Source organism: Monopterus albus, unplaced genomic scaffold (genome assembly GCF_001952655.1).
Source record: "Monopterus albus unplaced genomic scaffold, M_albus_1.0 scaffold127.1, whole genome shotgun sequence".
Lineage (NCBI taxonomy): Eukaryota > Metazoa > Chordata > Actinopteri > Synbranchiformes > Synbranchidae > Monopterus > Monopterus albus.
The window spans coordinates 3,597,481-3,617,744 of record NW_018128007.1 but is presented as its reverse complement, the minus strand read 5'-3'; the positions used below and the strand labels follow the sequence as shown (position 1 = coordinate 3,617,744).

Below are 20,264 nucleotides of genomic sequence, written 5' to 3'. Positions count from 1 at the left end.
TTCTCTTGTTTTTGCAGTACTGCTACTTTCCTTCAAAGATTGGGGGCAGCACTGAGGCAGCAGTGGAACGCTTCTGACATCATCTTCCAAGATAGAGTCATTGCTTGGCTGGGGGAAGGGTGAAGGGACGGTGTAGAGAAGATGGATAGGGATACAGGGAGAGGGGAAGGGAAGGAGGAGGAGGAGGGAGGGAACAGGAATTGGGCATGAAGAGAGAATACCGCAGGTACCTCACAGAATCTACACACACCCACACATAGACACGCATGAGGCTCTAAAACACGCCCACAGCAGCAGCATCACCCTGCTGCACCACCAAGAGAGAAAGAGAAAGCAGCGTATACTCCCATCTCTCACTCTCCCCCTCTTCTCTCTGTCGGTCTCATTCTGCCTCATACACAAACACACACATAGACAAACACGTGCTGCAGGGAAGATCTGAGTATTAGGTCGCTGAGCATTCAGGCACCACCTCCCCCCTTTCCTTCTTCTGATTTCTTTCTCACTCCCTCTCCCTGTTTATCTTGTCTGTTCCGGCTGTATGGTTTATTGTTGCGTCAGAGCCGAGGAGAGCCAGCGAGAAGCATGCCCGGGGAGAGCACTCACAAATCTGTTCCCGCTGACAAGCATCCAGAGCAAGGAGCTGAGGAGACTGGGCTCCCTGGAACAGGTAGGATCTCTGGGGATGGGGATGAAAGATTACCTAATTAAGCAAAGGGATACAATTCAAGACACAGAGCAGGGCACAACTGGGAAGAGAGGATACAGATAGTCTGGCGCAAGTAATTAGACTGGGGCAGGAGAGGAGAAAGGGAAGAGTTAAAAGAGTAGAAGATGGGAGATATAACGAGATGTAAGGGCTAGTATAATGGTAAGAGACTGTTAGGTAAACACAGGGCTTTAAACTGCCATGTGGAAAACAGTCCCTTTATAGCTGGGTCATTTCAATGTTGACATGTGAAGCGAGTAAACTATGATTCAGCTGCATGTTAGTCTCCTCACTAAAACGCATATTGTCTCCCCTTCCAGCTCCCAGTTATTATGTGCCTCCACCCAAAAGCTGTCAACTCCCAGTCCACCTCTGTGCACTCCCCATCACTAAATCCTATTCCGGTCTAAATGCACTACCTGACTTCAGAAAGCTCTGTTTACCTGCCCAGCCACCATCCCCACCCTAACCCTGGCCTCCTCATCCTTGTCCCTCCTCCTAATGCCCCATCTTCAGCACCAGTGCCACCCCATCCGCATCCACAGCTCTCCATCAGGTTTGCGAACTGTAAAGGCAGCACAGAGTGGCTCCTCCCTTCTCCCAGCCTCAGCAGAAACATGACACAGCAGCATGGCAGAGCACATTGAGGACTGTATGTCGGACTACAGTAACTGTTTTAAAATCATGTTAGTAATTGCTCGTGTTACTATTTATCTGAAGGTGTGAAGTAATGAAATAAGTAAGCAAGCAAAAATAATGAGAGGAAGAGAATAACAGGAGTAGGAAAGGTTAGGCCAGTGCAGATGCTGTCTCCTTAATTCCTGTCAGGCACTAATAGTCAGAGTGAGAACGTCAAATAAAGAACATCAGACATGCACATACAAATTTTTTTTACAGGTGCTGAACCAACAACAGCTTAAAGGCAAAAAGGAAGAAAAAAGTTTGTGCACTGTATTAAGCTCCCAATAAATAAATTGCAGCAATGTTTTGATCAATACAGAAGCAGATGGTCTTCAAATTAGCCAGAGTGAAAACACTTAAGTGGTGTCTTAGCAGGTGCACATAAAAATGTGCCTTTCGGTATGATGCTTGTTTGATAATACCTGAAGAAGATCTTGTATAGATCAAAACGTTGCTGCTATTGAATTAAATTATTGGGAGCTTAACACAGTGTCTGAATTTTTATCTTACAGAGTGAGAATGTGCTCATTGGAGAAAAATCTGCTGCAATTACTGTGTCTTTGACAGTCACTCTACACAATTTATTGTGTATACTGTTGTAAACACCTTGCAGTTATGATGGTTAACAGCTGATAAAAATGTTCTCTGACTCCTCTCTTCTGGAAGTAGCTTACAGTGGTTTGCTTTTTTCGATATGGTCCTGTTTTAATTTCATCATTGCTCTGATCTTTTCTTAGGCGTGAAATTATTTTAAGCTGTCCTGGCCTGAATCTTGGCAGAAGAGGGGGGAGTGATTATGATTTAAAAGAGGAGGGACAGATGGCAAAAGGCAAAGAAGGATATCAGATTATCGGGGTCTCTCTTTTTCATGGCTCAATCTGAGCAGTAGCCTTCAGCTACTGCTCAGAGGCTCCCCTTGAGGCTGACAGTTTGACAGCGCTGCAGCCTCTGTGACGCAGCTCCAGTCTGCTTAGCATGCTGCGGCCTGCTCCTCATACAGCAACCAGGGTACTCAGTTTTACTGTGTTCCCTGAGATGGGACTCCGAGACTCGGCCATGGTGAAGAAGAGAGACAGACATCCAAAGACTATTTGCAGCACTAGGTCTTATTCTAGTAAATGCAATACACTTGCTTATTTAGCAGCCTAGCAAAACAGTTGTTCCAACATTATCTATTTCTAACATGTGAGTCCAATCAGTAGCACATAAAGAAGGAAGATACATATTTTTAAATGTGTTTAATGAGTAGATTGCCAGATAATGCTTAATTATTGCATTTCTATTTGCCTGTGCACATGGTCATTGAAGCTAGCTGCCTCTTTATTATCCCCTGCAGGAGCAAACAATTACGTTCTCAATACCCATTGTACCCACATTAGAATGTACTGTACATGTAAAAAGAGTGCAGGAGTTAGCTTTTGTGCATGCTTAACAGTGCATCTCTCTGATTAGTGTCAGGTTTTAATCTCTGAGGAATGACTCAGCACACACACAACACAGCCAGAGCTTGTTATAGAAGCAGTGATCAGGCAGGGCTGCTAAGTGCTGATGCTTGCAACTGCCACCACCACAGGCAGGGAATGAGAGCAGTGAGGGAGGAGAAGCAAAGAAGATATATACTATTTGCAGAGAGAAAAAAAGAACATGGAGGCGAGACAAGGAAGCAACGAGTCACAACTAAATGTGAAACAAGAAGTGCCAGCTTTGTACTTGTATGTATGAAGCAGGGCTGAGGAGAGGACGAGATAGGAAAAGGAGAGAAATGCTGGAGTGAGACAAAAGAGCGACTGCAGAACACAGAGTGAATTAGTAAGGGGAGCCTGGGTTCCTGGCAGAGCAAGTGTGTGTATGTGAGTGTAAGGATGTGTGTGTTTGCGGCTGGCACCGCACTGATCCACTTATGTGTCATAATGGCCAATCAGCATGTGGACTGAGGTCACTGTGGCACTGGCCTGGTTAAGACAGCAAATGACGTTTCTGTTCCCTCCAGGTGTGTTATAGAGACAAAGATTACATTACATCCTCTGCGAATATTTCAGAGAATGTATAGTTGTCTGTTATGATAATAAATCTGACACGACTACATCATTTTCAGTGGAAATGAGGAAAAAGAAGAATATAGTCTTTTACTCCATCTTCTCTCTACATTTGCTTTTCCTTTCTTGCTCTCTCCACTCACTCCTGACCCCATTTCTTTCATTCATCCTGTCATTTCATTCCAGTGATTTCCTCATTTCTGATGACAGTTATAAATATGGTATAGAAGGACAACAAGCCAGGGAACACTGTATTTCAGTAGCAGTTCCTTGTACCTCTGATTAATTGTGTGTGTGGACACAGAAAGAGAGACAAAGAAACTCTGAGAAGTAAAGATACTGTAGTGTACATTATGCAGAGAAGCATAGTTTTCCAGTTCTATGTTTTGTGTACAGTCTGGTGGTGGACCACTACAGGAAGGCTAATACTCATTGTTTTCAGTCTTGATGATTGTTTTACGTTACTAAAGCTGACGGATATTTGTTTAATCCACTGACTTGCATTTTGCTGACATTTTTATGTCTCTATTTCAGTTTGTATTTTGGAGAAAAAAGTAAAGGTCAATCAAAGTGAAACAGTAACTTATTGTACATTGAAGGAGGTGTCATGATAATGAAATAATTCAGTCAAGCTTATTCTCTGGTCTTTGTTAAATTCTCATTACAGTTAAAATGTACCATAAATTTACAAAAGTACAAGTACCTGCTCTGTCCCTTTATTTAAACTGGTGTTGTATATAGTTGTTTTTCTGTTTTTCAGACATGACCATACACCCATCAACTGACTCCAGCCCTAGTGACAGTGGCTCCTGCCCTAGTGACAGTGGTTCTAGCCCTTCTCCCAGTACTCCTCAGAAGCTACTCCCAGCAAGCACCTCTCCATTTGGACCAAGACTCTATCATGCAACACCTAGCTCCTCTGGTAATCCAAGACCTCAACCTGAAGGCTCTGACCATCGCAGCAACAACACACACAGATTGTCTGGAAAGTTAGGTGGTCATGGACCATGTGGTCGCTACATCCCAGTCAAGATGGAGAGAATCAAGGTGTGTGTGATCTATGAGCATGTTTTCAACTTTACAGCTACCAGACACATTTCAGTGGTAAACTTATATGATCTTTAATGTGCATGTATAATGTATTATTCCCAGGTTCTCACTGGTTCTGAGGTGGAGAGTGACTATCAAGAACCACAGACTATTGACACAAGAGTGGTGATGGGTCAAGAGACACGGCTCAAAACAACAGAGATACAGAAAAGGCAACTCCCTGTTGAGCCAAGTGGTCAAGCTATCCCTTTGCCAGCTTTCCCAAGCTTTTCAGATCCACAGGCCAAAGTAAATGAGACCCAGCTGGAAACCAGTATAGAGGAAACCCAAGCCCAAAGCCCTCATAAACAGCAGAATTGTCAAAAAGACCCTGTGCAGCCCCCAACCGCACTCCCTGTCCTTTTGCACAACCCCCTGTGTACTTCTTCCTCCTCCCAAGAGCCAGTCACAACCGATGACAAATTGACAGACAACCAGGAAGAGGGTCAAACCCTTCCTCAAGATGAAGTGCCTTCCCTTTCTTTTTCTGAGCTGACTTGTCCAGTTGCTTTGTCCTTCTCTGAGCCAACCTATGTTGTTGACCCACTACGAGTGGGTGTGCCCTCATCTCTCGACCCCGACCTGTACTACACTGCTCCATCCACCCCAATCAAAATGGTTTCCCGCTCTTCATACCTTAAACATCACTCATATCCTGGCTCTCCAGTCTGCCCACTCTCCCCTGGTTCTCCCTCAGACAGTGAAGACCTATGTTCCCCTCTCACATCCCCTTCTGGTTCTTATATTACAGCAGAAGGAGGCAGCTGGGCCTCCTCTTACACATCTTCCACCTCACCTTCAACTTCTCCCAATCTGCTCCTTACAGAAGAAGCACAGGAAGCCCCTGCTTGCTTTGTGGGTTCCTTATCAGAAATTGGAGATGAAGATGGGGAGGAAAAGGGACGAGTAGGTCCAGAACAGGAGGAGGAAATGGCAGGGGACTTCTGTCTATACCGCCCAGAGGATTTTGTCACAAATTCAAGAATAGATATAACAGGAACCATGATCCTTGAAGAGGAAGAGGCTCTAAAAGGGGAAGAGATTAAGATTTCCAGAGAAGGTTGCCATCCATGCTGGGTGACTGAGGATACTTCGCCTCTGAGGAGTAGTAGTAGCCGTAGCAGTGACTCCCAGGAAGATGAAGGAGAGTCTGAAAGCTCACTCTGCCCACTGGAAGAGACAGGTGCAAGGAGAGCAGAGTACTCTAGACCCATGCAGACAGGCCTGAAACTTCAGCTGGAAGCATGCATATCAAAGGAACATTATGAACAGATGGATGACCACCCAGAACTACCTTCCACTGCTTTGACTCCTGACACGGAGAACATGACCATGGCCTCATCTAGCCTTAGCCCTGACTCGCCTCTCACACCCTTGGATGCGTTCTGTCCTGGAGCCTTTGATAGGCTTGGCCTCAGTTCCTTCATGCTCTCCCAGGCAGCCTGTGCTGATATACCAGAGGAGGAAAGGATGATCCCTGCCTCTCTTATCTCCTTCCCCCTCCACACTAGCCTCATCTTTAAGGCTGATTCAATGGAAATCACCCTGTTCCCCACAGAGGAAGACAATGAAATGGGAGAAAACAGCAGAAATGAAGGAGAAGATGTTGATGCATATGCAGCAGGAGAGGAGGAAGCAGATGTTGAAGATGATGATGAAGAGGATGATGATGATTATGATTATGATGATGATGATGATGGTGATGGAAATGCTAATGGCGCTGCTGACGGTGATGATGATGATGACAATAATGAAGATGATGACAATGATGACCATGATGAGGCAGGTGATGAAGCTAAGGTAGAGGTGAAAGTGGTAGAAGAAGAGGAACACGAAGAGCAGGAAGATGATGAGGAAGAGTGTGATAGCAAAGCAGTGGAGGATCCTACAGATGAGGACAGCTCAGCATCCTTCCTTCATTCACTTTCAGAGACATCTATTAATGAGGGGTTGGATGAATCCTTTTGTTTCCATGATGATACAGATGACTCATTAGATTCTGCCTCCTATAATGGGGAGGAAGATGAACGTCTGTACAGCACTGAGAGACATGCACAAGCACCAGAACCCACATCAGTAGGTGCATTTGGTTCAAGTGAAATCCAAGCAGAACCTGAACAGAAGTCTACCACTGGAACAAGTCCAAATGAGCATGCACAAGTGAGCACAGACAAACTAGTGGATCACTCCAAAACTACCTGTGTCTGTGAACCCATTTCTGAAGCAATTGCTGCGCACCCCACAGGCAACAATATACAGCCCAAATCTCTAGATGCACCTAAGACCCCTGAACCCCAATCAGACCCTGATCTAGAATCTGCCAGTGGAGTAGGTCAGACAAAACCTTTGCACACACAAGCGGGCACAAATCACCAGAAACTGCCCAGTACTTCAGAATCAATTTCTTGTCAGCCACAGTCCTCTAGCAACCTGAATGAGAGTGGGACTGAGAGTGAGATGATGGGTATTTCTGGTTCTTCCCATCCTCTTGAGCAGCCTAAAGACAGACCTTATTTTAACCCTTCTACCACATTTGTCTTTTGTGCTCCTCCAGGACCTCCTGCTGAGTTCCACAGCTGCCCTCCCTCTGCCACTTCCACACAGGAGAAAATAGACCTTAACAGTCAAGTTCCTCCGGAAGAACTGGCAGAGGAAATTACCCAAATGAGAGATGTCGATGTAAAACAGTGCAGTGATTATTCGGGGGAAGAAGAACCAGAAAGAGACTCTTTTAAATTGCTCATCAAGCCTCGTCATTATAAATCAGAAAGTCACAAGACTGTTGGAGCAACTAGACTTGCATTATCAAAGTCTTTCTCTAAAACATCTGATGTGCCCCTAGGGGCAGAGGCCATGTGCAGGTCCAGTACTCACAGTGAGTTTGACGTTGAGCTTGACCAGAAGAATGGCAATGCCTCAGCTGAAATGATGAATATGGAAGGTAGAAACACTGATTCTGGTCCCTCTCTGAATTTGCCCTCTGCCACCAATGACTTGAATAAAGGTGTTCTCCTTGTGTCCTGCCCTAAAGACCCTAGTCCCAACCCCAGTAATATCTCTGTCTCTGCCACTCCAGAGGTCATCTCAGAACTTTTTGACAATTTGGCCCTGACCCCTGAACACTCCCCTGGTGACTCTGCCCAGGAGAACCTGAGGGAAAACACCCTGAGTACTGATGAAGGAGTGCTTGGAGCTGTTGGATCTCCACAGTCCCCCTTTGCTATTTCACCCAAAAGGGAAAACTCGGAAACAGACACAAGCAGAGAGATGGGTCCTGGAGCTGGGGTGTGGTGTGATGACAGGATGGGGCTAGGGTTAGGACTAGGATTAGGATCAGAGGATGAGCTTGGTGTCTGGGGAGCAGGAGAGTCCCTGTCCCTGTCTCTGGGGAAGAGGTATGAGTTAGAGGCAGAGAGTCTGCTCATGTGTGACATAGAGGGCACACATACGGCCATGGTTTCCAGCAAGGGTAGTGAAGCATATGAAAATTATGACAATGTTCTGAGTTCTGTTCTGGATGAGGAAGATAACAACAGCCTGTGTGAAACAAGAGACCGGATAGCGGAAGAAGAACTGGTAAAAGAGGGAGCTTCTGAATCCAAATTTGCCTGTTGGAAGTCTCTTGAGGAGATCTCGGAAGCAGGAGCAGGTGAGGATGGAAGCTCCAGATTCTCAGAGGATGATGTCAGTAATCTAAATCCAGACAATAATGGAGGTAACACAGGCACAAAAATACAAGACACTTGGGAGAATTCTAGCAATAACAATGACTCCGCCTTTGACTCATTGGAAGTAGCCATGTGTGGAAATCTGAATGCTCTCTCAGAGAAAGTGAGACCCCAGGGTGTGAGTGTCATTGTTAGAGATTCAGTGTCTAATATTCCACTTGAAGAGATTCCATCTCAGGATTCTGACACATTTCCTGATGAAGAGCGAGTGCCAACAGGCAGATCCACAAACCAAGCATCAGACACAACAATGGAAGGTGTCTTTAGCATCTCAGTACCATTAGTTGAAACTCACATGGACACAACTACAACCAACCAACATTTTGGTTCACCAGATAAAGCAGAGTCAAGATGTCATAGTAGTCCAAAGTGTCAGACAATCACTCCAGAGAGTAATACAGCATTTTCTTTGCTACATGGATCCTTTGGTTCCTTTACTCCTAAATGTAAAGCCAAGGATTCCAGAACAAATAGAGTTTGTCAAGACAAGGTAGAAAATACTGGTTCAACATCTGAACCAGAGATACTGCAGCCTCAGACTGAAGGTCTAAAAAAGGGTGATGTGAATCCTGTGACTGACAGACTTGTTGATGAACCAAAGAATAAAGATGCCTTTAGAGGACAGCAGTGTGTTGTTTGTAACTCAGGGGGAGAAGATGAGGAAGAAAAGGTGGAAAAGAAAGCAAACAAGAGAGGTGAAGAGAAAGATGAGAACAAAAAAGAAACAAAAATCTCTCCTGCACAGAATAACCCAGACCATTTTGCATATCACCCCCATAAGGGGGAATTTTGCACTGATAAACCAATTGCTGCTAAGAAGGGAAGAAGAGGGCAGAACAGGACATCCCAGGCGGGCAGTTCACCTGACTCTAGCCCTGAATCTGTTAATAATCCAAAGAAACCTTCTGTTTCATTGAATACAACAGCAGATAGATTGTCAAAGGGGATTGCAGAGAATCCTAAAACTAAGATAGGCCAAAAGACAAACAGCAAAGCTTCATCACCAGACTGTGAACAGAGGATATGTGGGAAAGATGAAGCTGAATCTGGTTCACATATGCAGGGGGTTAATAATCCTAGTCCTGATGTCAGAAGTCCTAGCCATGGAGCCTGCAATTCAACCACACATACCCCAGACAACCTCAATGTTGTGGAGGCAATGAACCAAGAATTACATTCAAGACAGGAAATGCTTGATAACAGACCACTATCTGGTAGCCAGAGGGGAACCACTGTGGACATTAATGACAATAACGTTGATGTTGGCCACGGTCTGTTTGCCCAAGATACCGTATCGTGCTCAATGGCTCCACTTTCTTCCTCAGCATCTCCTGTTTCCTCCTCTTCCCCTGTACCTTGTGCCTCAATAGAGACAGAGGATGATCTTTCCACACCTGTGCAGGAATCCCAACCTGTCTTCTTAGCCCCGCAACAGGCTTCTCTGTCTGTGTGCCACGCCACCCCTACCCTTTGCTCTACTGCCCCCACAGCACAACAAGCCCCCGATTACCAAATTCCTCCTAACAACAACCTCCTAGAGGTCACTGTTGTCCTTTCAACATCAACTACATCTGCCACAAGTGTCTCGTCACCCTCATTCTCCACAGCCATGCCATTAAGTCTGTCCCAGCCTACCCAGGAATCGTCTTCATCTGGATCAGAGACTCTTGATTCAGCATGTGTTCCAGACCCTATTTCCTGTTCTCCGCCTCAGTCCTGTTCACACTCTCAATCTAATCTCAACATCCAGCCTCACAAACAAATGAAGCAAGGTTGTACATGGAGCACACAAGACAGGAGCAGAGGTGAGTATTATGCCTTATTAGATTGATATCAAAGTACAATACACACCAATATATTTATTCCTTATCCTTTTTGTTACATTCAGTTGTGGCAACAGTGAAATTCAAAAAGAAAAATGGCCTTTATATTCCACATGAGACTTTGTCATTAGTTTTTTTTCTGTTTTTTTACTTTTTTTTTCATTCCCCAGTATATGCCACTGGTCTGGTGATTACATAGTTTGTTAAAACTAAATCAAATATGAGCTTCATAATATGAATATGATCCTTTAATGCATACTCTGTTAGATCCCAGTTTGGCTGAGGAGGAGACGGACAGTAAGGATGATGGTGGACTGTCTCCACGTGGGCACAGATCCCAGCCTAGAGGAGTCGCAGGAGACAGAAATGCATCCATGCAGAAAGAGTTTGGTCCATTAAACCAACAGGAAATACATCATTACTCTGCTCAGCAAATAACCGACAGAGAGTCAGGCTGTCCCATCAACCACAGCCACAAGATTTCTGAGGAGATCGACCTATCCTTCAAAAACAATTGTGAGTTGTTTCTGACTTGCTTTGGGGTCAGAGAAATTCATCCCCTAAATTTCTTATTTTCTCTGTTGTACACTCCTCCCTTCTTTGCTTTGGCCTGTTTCTATCTTTTTCTGTGTAAAACCATCAGATTACTCTATGTTACATTTAGAAGGGTTAGAACATGTAATGATGATGCAGGGCAGAATATCATAATGTGGCTGTGTTTTTCTGACAGATAACATCATAAGAGACTTAATTTCTCTGTATTTTAAAGTTCACAGTTATTATGGATGATCAGTGGTACATTGCATATGTCATACATTGACTAATTCAGTTCTCTGGTGTTGATGAGTTTTTAAATTTTTATAATGAAGGCTCTTCCTTAGTGTACAGTAACCACTAATGAGGTAGACTCAGTAATGACCCTCATTATGATGATTTGTTTCTATGGCAGTTAAGGCTATGATATACTTCACTTACATGTACTTGTGTGTATGCTGAATATGGGCATGTGTAGATTCCATACTGGCTTCCTGTAATGAGTCTGAGAGTGAGGGGTCAGTGCCTGAGTTAGAGGACCCAGAGCCACTGAGACCATTGGCGCCCCAGGTGAGCGTGCTCATGCTGCTCTGTTGGAAATATGGGTAAAAAAGATTATTTAATATCTATAACATGTTTTACTTTATAGCATATTGGGATTTCACTGGGATTATACTGAGAAATAAAATTAGGGTTTTCAAGCTTTTGACATAATGAATTCACAATCTGGTGGAAACTCAAAGAGTGTGTTATGTAGAGATTTTGATGTGATAGGCTAAAAGGAAAGCTATAGAGCATATAAAACATGAAAATACTTACAGGTTGTGTATGGCCTTCTGCATAGAAATAGCCGTGCTATATAACTTTCTTTGTATTCAGGCACTTTCTAGTGTTAACCTGCTTTTACTCTGCCTGCTTTACTTTTTCAGTTGATGAAACAGTAATCTTTAGATATTGGTCTTTTATTTAGCAATAGTGGCTAATACTGGTCATGATATTTGTTTTACATATGAAATGTTGCTGTAGCCAATATAAGCATAAAAATAATAACTTCCTGTGTTTGCTAGAAAAAACAAAACTGTCTGGCAGTGGCGAAATAGCACTAAAAATTTGCTTTGTATAAAGATTAACTGTGTGTGATGTGAGTCACTTTTGGAGATGTTAGCAATGCTGACATATAGCAAAACAGCAAACTGGCAAATAAGCTAAATTAACATATGAACATTTCATTGTTTATTGCAGTAAAGTAGCTGATTTGTGTTTTTTCCTTTAGTCTATCTCCTCTGCAGATGAAGGGCTGAACAGACCAAAACAGAGCCGCAGTGAGAAGAAGGCCCGCAAGGTCAGAAGATAATGAAAACACATGGATAAAGGGTTCAAAGATGATATTATGCAACAGTTCTTTTATTGTTTGTGTAGAACAGTATTAATTTGTATTAATTTGTGTTGGTCTTTATTTCTCACTGTCTCTGTTGTTGTACGTGTATGTAGGCCATGTCTAAACTGGGTCTGAAGCCGGTCCATGGTGTGACCAGAATCACCATTAGGAAGTCCAAGAGTATCTTGTTTGTCATCAGTAGGCCAGATGTATTCAAAAGCCCTGCATCAGACATTTATATTGTATTTGGAGAGGCAAAGGCAAGTCTTCCTTTCTCTGTTTGTTGTTTAAGCTTTAGTGCATTTATTGTATTGTAATCTCTCCTCACCTTTCTTTTAGATTGAGGACCTTTCGCAGCAGGCTCACAAAGCAGCTGCAGAGAAATTCAAGGTACCTGTGGCCTCTTCTCCCCTGGCTCCACCTGTCCCACCCAGCCTCACCATTAAGGAAGAGAGTGAAGAGGAGGAAGAGGAGGTATTGTTTCTGAGCACCTACACATCACACTAATGCCAGCACTTTGCAGAGGTCTTTAAAATCATTTGTTGTTGTTAACTATATCATTTTTATCCCTGTGTCTCTGTCTTTTCCTTCCTTTCTGTACATCAGGTGGATGAGGGAGGTCTTGAGCAGCGAGACATTGAGCTGGTGATGGCTCAGGCCAATGTGTCCCGAGCCAAGGCTGTCCGTGCACTGAAACACAACAAGAATGACATTGTGAATGCTATCATGGTGAGGAGGAGGGAGGGGGAAGGAAAGAGCAGAAGGGGAGAGGGAGGGTGGTGAACACAATAATGAGTCATAGCCAGTGAGTAGGGAGTGCTTGGAGAGGGGGTGGAAGAGATAAGAAAGAGCAGAGGACAAGTGACAAGTAACCGATCAACCTCTACAGTACTGTAGGTTGTCAATGCAGATTTGTGCCCACTAGGTGGCAGCAACAACTCACACTGAGATAAGTGCTAGAGTTGTCAAAGTGACGCAGATAATTTTTTTTCTTGTTGAGGTGGAAAACATTACTTTTGTTTCTTTAAGCTGTGTGACATCTTCTATGGCTCATGTTTTTATTCAATAGAAATAACAACACTGGCACATAGTTTAATGAGGCATATACAGCAATAATACTTTTTAAAAAAATGTTTTCAGTTTCATTTTGCTCATGTGACTTTTTTTTCTCTTCCATCTTTCTTTCCCACTTGCTTATAGGAGCTGACCATGTGAGTGGAGGACATTTTGAATCCTGACCCCCTTCTTCTAGCCTATAAAGCCTAGACGCCACTGACTCTTCTGTATCGCTGCTACTGTATGTTGCATCCCCAATATCTGCTAAATAAAGTCTGTTCCAGTGTGGGCTGTGACTGCACCATGAGACTGATTTTAGTGAAAACACTGCACATAGGTGGTGGTTGGTGTTTTAACATCAGGAGAAGCACATTTCTTAACTTTCTGCAAATTCACAAAGCCTGAATTAAAAATGTTCCTCTTATTCAATATTCTGGGTTTAGACTGGGAATTTACATACAGTACAAAATATAATATTGAAAATAATACAAATCTGACAACTCCCATGCTTTTTTTTATTTATTTATTTTTTTGCCAGTCTCCCACTCTCCTACCAGCTTAGAAATTTTGTTTGGCCTGTTACTGCTAGTGTCCAAAAGCCAAAAGTAAACATTTAGAAAAATCATTACATCCTATCTAAATGTAGAACTTAATATTAAATATTTAAAAGTTATCTTAAAAGGTGAAAACAAAGTGAACATTCAACAAAGACATTGAATCACTCTCAAACCAATCAATAACCATAGTCTAAATTATTGATTTTTGTTGCTGCTACAGGTTAACACCCTAACATTTTCAAATGTTAACGGCTTGTCATGACACACAGTTTATATATAGGCTGGGTGGAATATAGGCACGGCCTAGAGTACAAATTTCAGGGTTTTTTTTTTTTTTTTTTGCTGCATTGTAAGATTACCACTACCTATAACGTAGTTGTGACTTTTTGCAGAGACATTAAAGATATATTTTGTGTTGCTCAATTTTTTTGTAATTTATGCATCACATATTCACTTTTAATACCTTTTAATACCAACTTTTGAAAAATAAGGCAATTAATCTGTTTACAACTGCTTACAGTACATTATCCAAAATGTTTGTTTCCATGGACAAATTATAATTTGCTATCAAGCAGTGTCAGACATTTAAAAAAAAAAAAAAAGTCACTGTGCCATTTAAAAAATGAAACTATTTTTTTTCTGTTTCTCACTCTCTAGTAATGGCACACAATAACAAATGCGTTTCAATCAACTTTATTGTACAAAATCAATTAGAATACAAAACTATCGTGACAGCACAACTCTGCTTTAACAAGTAGAGGCAATAACAAACTCATACAAAGCATGCTGGGTAATCACCTTCCAATAGCCCCCAGTGACTTCACATGTAAATTTTTATTTCCTGTCCTTTCAGCTGAATTAATTCCCATTTTTACACATATACAGGCATACTGCTATGATGTTTTTCAGGGTCAAAATATAAAAGTACTGGCATTAATGAATTAAATACTCTCAAAGTAAATGACCATTAAACGTGAGATTAATCAGTCCAAATGGTCATTGGAAATGTTTTGTTAGCAGTTTCATTTTAGAATTACAAACATGGGACTTCAAGCCAGAGTGCATTTCATCTTTTAAAATCCATACAGGACTGTAGAATGGGTCTCTACAAGGCCAGGAGTGGTGCTCTCCTGAGTATTCTCCATAGCAGGGCAGGCAGTTAACTTATCTCCTGGAAAACAGAATAAATGCCTTTGGGCCCAAGTCAACTCTGTCGAGGATCTCAACTTCTTTAAGAGGTAGTTTTAGCTGGGAGGACGTTGTTTTCAAAGTGTCCCTTGTTGGTGATATTCCCAGCTGGGAAGTATCTGGCCACCACGAAGGAAGAACCATCTGATGCGGTGGCCTTACCAACTCCCAGCTTTTTACTGCTCTTCCACACCATCGCTGTAAAATGGCCTGCATGGTGAATGAAAGGAGAAAGAGGAAGGGCAGGAGAAGTTGGAGTGAGTGAGAAGGAAACAGACTGTTAGGAATGTTCACAGACTTAAGTTCTTCTAAATATTTACACATGCAGGAATCCTAATTCCCCTCTCAGTCTCTAATCTCTCCCTTTGCCATGTACAATTTACTGCCTTCTTTCTCTATCCAGAAGCTTTATACGAGTCAGTGTGAATCACTGTGATGAGCTGCTAGAAGCGATCTGCTTCTTGTGTGATTAAGTTAAACTGACTCATGCACACTGGAGTCGGAGCCTATATGAAACCATCTGGAGGAATTACAGGCGACCAGAAATGACATGTAGACTTCAGAGTGAAACTGGGGACCGTGATTCCCCTCAGTTTCCCCATGGCCGGTCACTGAGTCAGACATTCACACACTGACTGAGGTGTGACATCAGCCTGAGAATAATGGCAATCTTCCCCATGCCTGGGTAAACCTGATGCTGAGACGGAGAAATCTGACAAGTAAACGGAAAATTCAATCTCGTCATTTTGTTCAGTTTGTTGTTATTATAGTGTAGGTTAGGAGATTTGCCACTGCCTGAAATATGAAAAGAAGTGAGACTGAGCGACAGACACTCCCATGTGTGACTCGTGTGAGACGGACAAACCAGTGCCAGAGGAGAATCCAGGACGATTGAAGTGGTACTGGTTCACTTCATCATACCAGCGGTCTGCCACATCTGTCCCTGCATGAGCACAGGACAAAGTGTCATGTCAACATAAAGGACAATCAGATCAGACATGTGTCGTACATATTAATCAGAATGATGGTGATGTAAGGAGACTGCACTCTGGTGCCTCACATCTCTTTAGGACACATTTTCTGAAATGCTCGCCTTTTTGTCACTGTTGCACTGTACGAGATGTTTCATGAAAAACACCATCCTGCACTGACATATTTTTGCTATGACTCATGGTGTCTGATGTCCTAAATACTGTGTGGAGTGGAGGGGGAAATGGATCCCAGCTGTTCACTTTTGGAATGGGAAAGTCAGTACGAGGAATCTCAAAGAATAAATGTCTGTGTCCACTGAGAGATGCATCTTATTACATCTACTGCATTTATGTCCTACAAACATACAAGTACCTAAGGAGGACCAAGAGTTTAAGTTAAAGTGCCTGAGAAAGACACTGAGCATTTACACATAATCATTCTGGTGGTTTACTTAATAAGTGGCCACTGTGTGTACCTGACTGATCATAGGAGGCCCATGCCAAGTTCTCTCCACAGCTCCCTCTACTGGACTCTTCGCTGTGTTTCAGGATCCGTGTGCTGGCCAGACTTTCAGCGTAACTGTGGAGAAAGACAAAACCTTATGGCTGACCGGGGTTTGCATGTTCTCCCTGTGTGGCTTTCCTTTGACTTCTCTGACTTCCTTCCACAGTCCTAAGACATGCAGGTTAGTTTAACTGGTGACTCAAAGATGCCTGTAGCTGTGGATGTGAGTATGTTATCTGTCTATATGCTGCCTGACTGGCTAGGAGTGGGTTTCCTACAGGAAAAGCAGTCCAGATAGATAAATAAGCTGTTTCACTATGAATTCTGCTACATGCTCACTTCTGCACTGGACAAATTACCAGTATGAGTGGGTTATACTTTATAGCTTATGATAATGATAATAATCACCTTTATTTGGCCAAGTATGTTACACACAAGGAATTTGTTTCCAGTACAGAACCGATGGCAGCCATCTGCGGCACCAACTCACACCGATGGCTCTAACCATCGGGGGGGGGTTCAGTGTCTTGCCCAAGGACACTTTGACATGTGGACTGCAGGCACCGAGATTCGAACCTTCAACCTTCCGGTTGGGAGACGACTGCTCTACCCACCGCACCACTGTCACCTCCCTATCACTTTTTCAGATGTGGCTTTCCCGGAAGTCTCTCTTTTAGAAGCTTGCTGCATTTCCACTGAGAGTCCTCCATCCCCACGATAAGTAGCGTGAGAGAGCCTTAACGCTGACGCTCAGTGTGGGCAGAAAAACCAGATCCTCTAAACCTGCTTTTGATACTTGCGTAATATACCGGATTGGTGAAACAGCATTCCCACAGACTTAATAAGGTGTGAAGCTCTGTAGTTCAGTACAATTACAAAGGAGTATATATTAACCCATAGCTCAGGAAACACCCAGCAGAGCTAATGAAGCTTTTTGGATGGGAAAGGATAAACTTCTTCAACTTTTCAATTACAAATCTTTTTTTTTTTTACATATTGTTGGATTATACTCTAAATCTAAATTTTATTTCTATTCTAAATATACATCTTATTCCAAAGACATGACACTGCATATGGGAAACGCATGCCTCAACCCTCCTCCTGGGGTGAAACACTAAAGTTTGGTAAACACTAAAGTTGGTTGACACAGAAAGAGGTAAAAGCACCATTTGTCATGTTCCAGTGACCTGAGCTACACATAACAGGGGCAGATTATCTCCAAACTCAACCATAGACGTTAATAGCATATACAATATTTAACCTTCAGGTGGCATCAAACAAGTCTGAATTTACTCAGCACAATATTTTCTCTTCAATAACATCTGAACTTATTTGGTAATAATGATGTGCAAAGTCTGCAAATGATGTTTCACTCAAACCTCCTTTGAATGAAATGTTAATATGGCTGCAATTAGAGGCAACACATGTTCAACATAACCTGTAATCACAATATAAACAAACCCAGACCATCAATATTGCATTATATTTTGTACTTATTTCATCTGACAAGCAAAGCTGGAACTGTCACTGGTGCCCAGAGCAAACTGACAATGAATGGTTCACTGGTGTGTGTCCTCCCTGCTAATTAGGTTCTAATTTGATCTGTGTGTGCAGTAACACACCGTGCAGCCTCTCTGCTCAACTTGCTGTCCAACTTGAGCGGAGGGGCCTGGTGCTTCTTCCTGTATTCATTATGGCAGCGCAGCAGCTCCTCAGCAAACTGTTTTGATGCTAAGAAACAGACAGGACAGTGTGATGCAGGCAGAGAGAGAGAGAGAGAAATCTGACAAAGGAAACATGGTGATACAACATGAAGACTCGTACACAAGAGCGAAACACAAACTCAAGCTGAAATCCGAGTTTGAGTCGCATCACCTACCGACTGGCTGACCTCAGAGTCAGTGTCAGTAAGTACTAACTCCGTGACAGATGATGAATCCAGAGTAGAGAACGTCATCCACATCATCCCCCCCCCCCCCGCGCCCCTCGGCCACCCCCCCCACGCGGCCTTTTCATAAGTCCTACAATCCCTCCAGTGCTCACAGACAATAGCCACATTGAAACAGTCATACAAACACAATATAAACACTGATGCTGCCAGTAGATACGCGAGATTAATAATGAAAAGCTATAAGTCCTATCACAAAAACAACAAGGCCACGGCTGGCAGGAGGCTTCAACAAACTGATTGATTACTTCTATGTGAAGATGTTCCACAAAATTAAGGAAATGTCTCAATTAAGAATCATGCAAAAACAATTTACGTCTTACTAGAAGCACCATTATAGAGGATGAGAAATCTGTGGAGAAATGAAGAAGTCGTTTTCTGTTATTTCCCAGAGACAGCAAATGTTCACAAACACGCAGCACAGTAAAGAAGCAAGCACAGACACTTACACACACACACACACACACACACACACACACACACACACACACACACACACACACACACACACACATAGTTTCACTGGGGCAAAGCTCTAAATCAGGCCAAATTGATACAATACAGTTAAAATCCTCAGGGTGCAGTTCCCACTTACCTGATTTTCCCATGGTGCTGACACAGGAAGCCTTTCAGTAAGATCGATAACAAGCGAATAAATGCAGCCTCTCGTCCGTCTGTCTTTTTCCACTTTCTCTCTGCCTCTTCCTCTATTGCTCACTCCCTCTCTTCCTTGTATTGCTGTCTAACGCTGACGCTCTGAAACAGCTGCAAACACTTTTTTTTGCAGCCTTACCTTCCACTTTTGCTTCACTTCATGTAACTTCACCTCGCTGTCTCTCTCCTAACCACACACACACTAACCACATGGCCGATGCCCACCTTCATCAGCGCTCTCTCTTTACTACAAATGAAAGCGGGCACCTGCAGCTGCTGATGACATCATCTCTGTGAGACACATGCCCGTATGTATATGGCTTTAGGTGGTTTGTATTCTGTAAGTTGGTGCTCGGACCAAATGTTGTTTCTAGCTGGATCAGTGGCTTTTCTCACAGTGTGCACGCCGTAACGATGCAACGTAGCGTTATAGAGAACATTCCGATAAAAACAATGGACATCATGCTCACTGCTGTTTCTGAACAGGCATATCAGTTTTCAAACCCTCCTTTCACTTTCCTTAACACGTTTTTAAATATAGGGGGCTTCCACATCTGTCTCAGTTTTCATGTAACTTCTGAATTAAGTTCATCCCCAGTGCTTTGTTAATATCCACTCTGGATGAAAAAAGCAACGACTGAACGGTTTGCCTACAGCAGAATCTCCATTTGTCATCCTGCAGAATAACTTTCTATGGGATCGTTCCAAATCTCTTATAAAGGTCTCTGAGGTGGCCGAGGATACATGAGACCAACCTTCGCGGCATTTTTTTTTTTTTTTTTTGCTTCCTCACGGTTTCCTCCCATCTTAAGACACAAGAGAAGGAAACGCCGGTCCTTGTAAAAGCCATGAGATGTACAGTACCCTATGGTATTTCTGTGTTGCGATTTAAAAAAAATAATAAATGATACCAGCTGTAATAAAGTCAGGAATGATGTGCAGCAAAACCTCACAATGGATTTTTACCTCACATTTTACTGCAGCTCCCATTAACGGCTTTTTCAGTTTTGCCAACTAAATCTAAATGGAAAGGTGGTCAAGCCTGCATATTCTTCACTACATTTGTGGTGCACACACGCAATTTTATGAACTGGCCTAGGCAGATCAGAAAATACCCGAAAAGAGTGTCTGACAGATGTTCCAGTGATGCATTCACAAAAACACAGTTTGAAAATTAACAAAGCAATTAACCTACTGTACCGTGACCACTTTCCTTTCTTTCCTGTCACTTTATTCACACTTCACTCACTCACACACACACACACACACACACACACACACACACACACACACACACACAAGTTCTTATGTCCAAGGTCTCAAATGTACCAAATCAACTGATACCGTTTATCTGTTCTTTTGACTCTGTATTTTACATTTGGTCAAAAAAAAGTTGTCACAGTGCTC

General features: G+C 42.9%; 2 protein-coding genes across 2 annotated transcripts; one reads left to right on the top strand and one right to left on the bottom strand.

Annotated features, from left to right (window-relative positions):
- Positions 1-273: 273 nt before the first annotated feature.
- On the top strand, positions 274-14,008 carry nacad (NAC alpha domain containing). The gene is made up of 10 exons (XM_020612712.1): positions 274-670; positions 4,187-4,473; positions 4,579-10,048; positions 10,334-10,582; positions 11,079-11,170; positions 11,874-11,942; positions 12,092-12,238; positions 12,318-12,452; positions 12,585-12,707; positions 13,179-14,008. The coding sequence occupies exons 1-10, from the start codon at positions 586-588 to the stop codon at positions 13,191-13,193; spliced, it is 6,672 nt and encodes a 2,223-aa protein (XP_020468368.1). The 5' UTR covers positions 274-585; the 3' UTR covers positions 13,194-14,008.
- A 193-nt stretch (positions 14,009-14,201) lies between these two features.
- On the bottom strand, positions 14,202-19,263 carry glipr2l (GLI pathogenesis-related 2, like). The gene is made up of 5 exons (XM_020612651.1): positions 18,799-19,263; positions 17,878-17,986; positions 16,227-16,330; positions 15,645-15,722; positions 14,202-14,989 (listed from the first exon to the last, which is right to left on the bottom strand). The coding sequence occupies exons 1-5, from the start codon at positions 18,809-18,811 to the stop codon at positions 14,823-14,825; spliced, it is 471 nt and encodes a 156-aa protein (XP_020468307.1). The 5' UTR covers positions 18,812-19,263; the 3' UTR covers positions 14,202-14,822.
- Positions 19,264-20,264: the final 1,001 nt, after the last annotated feature.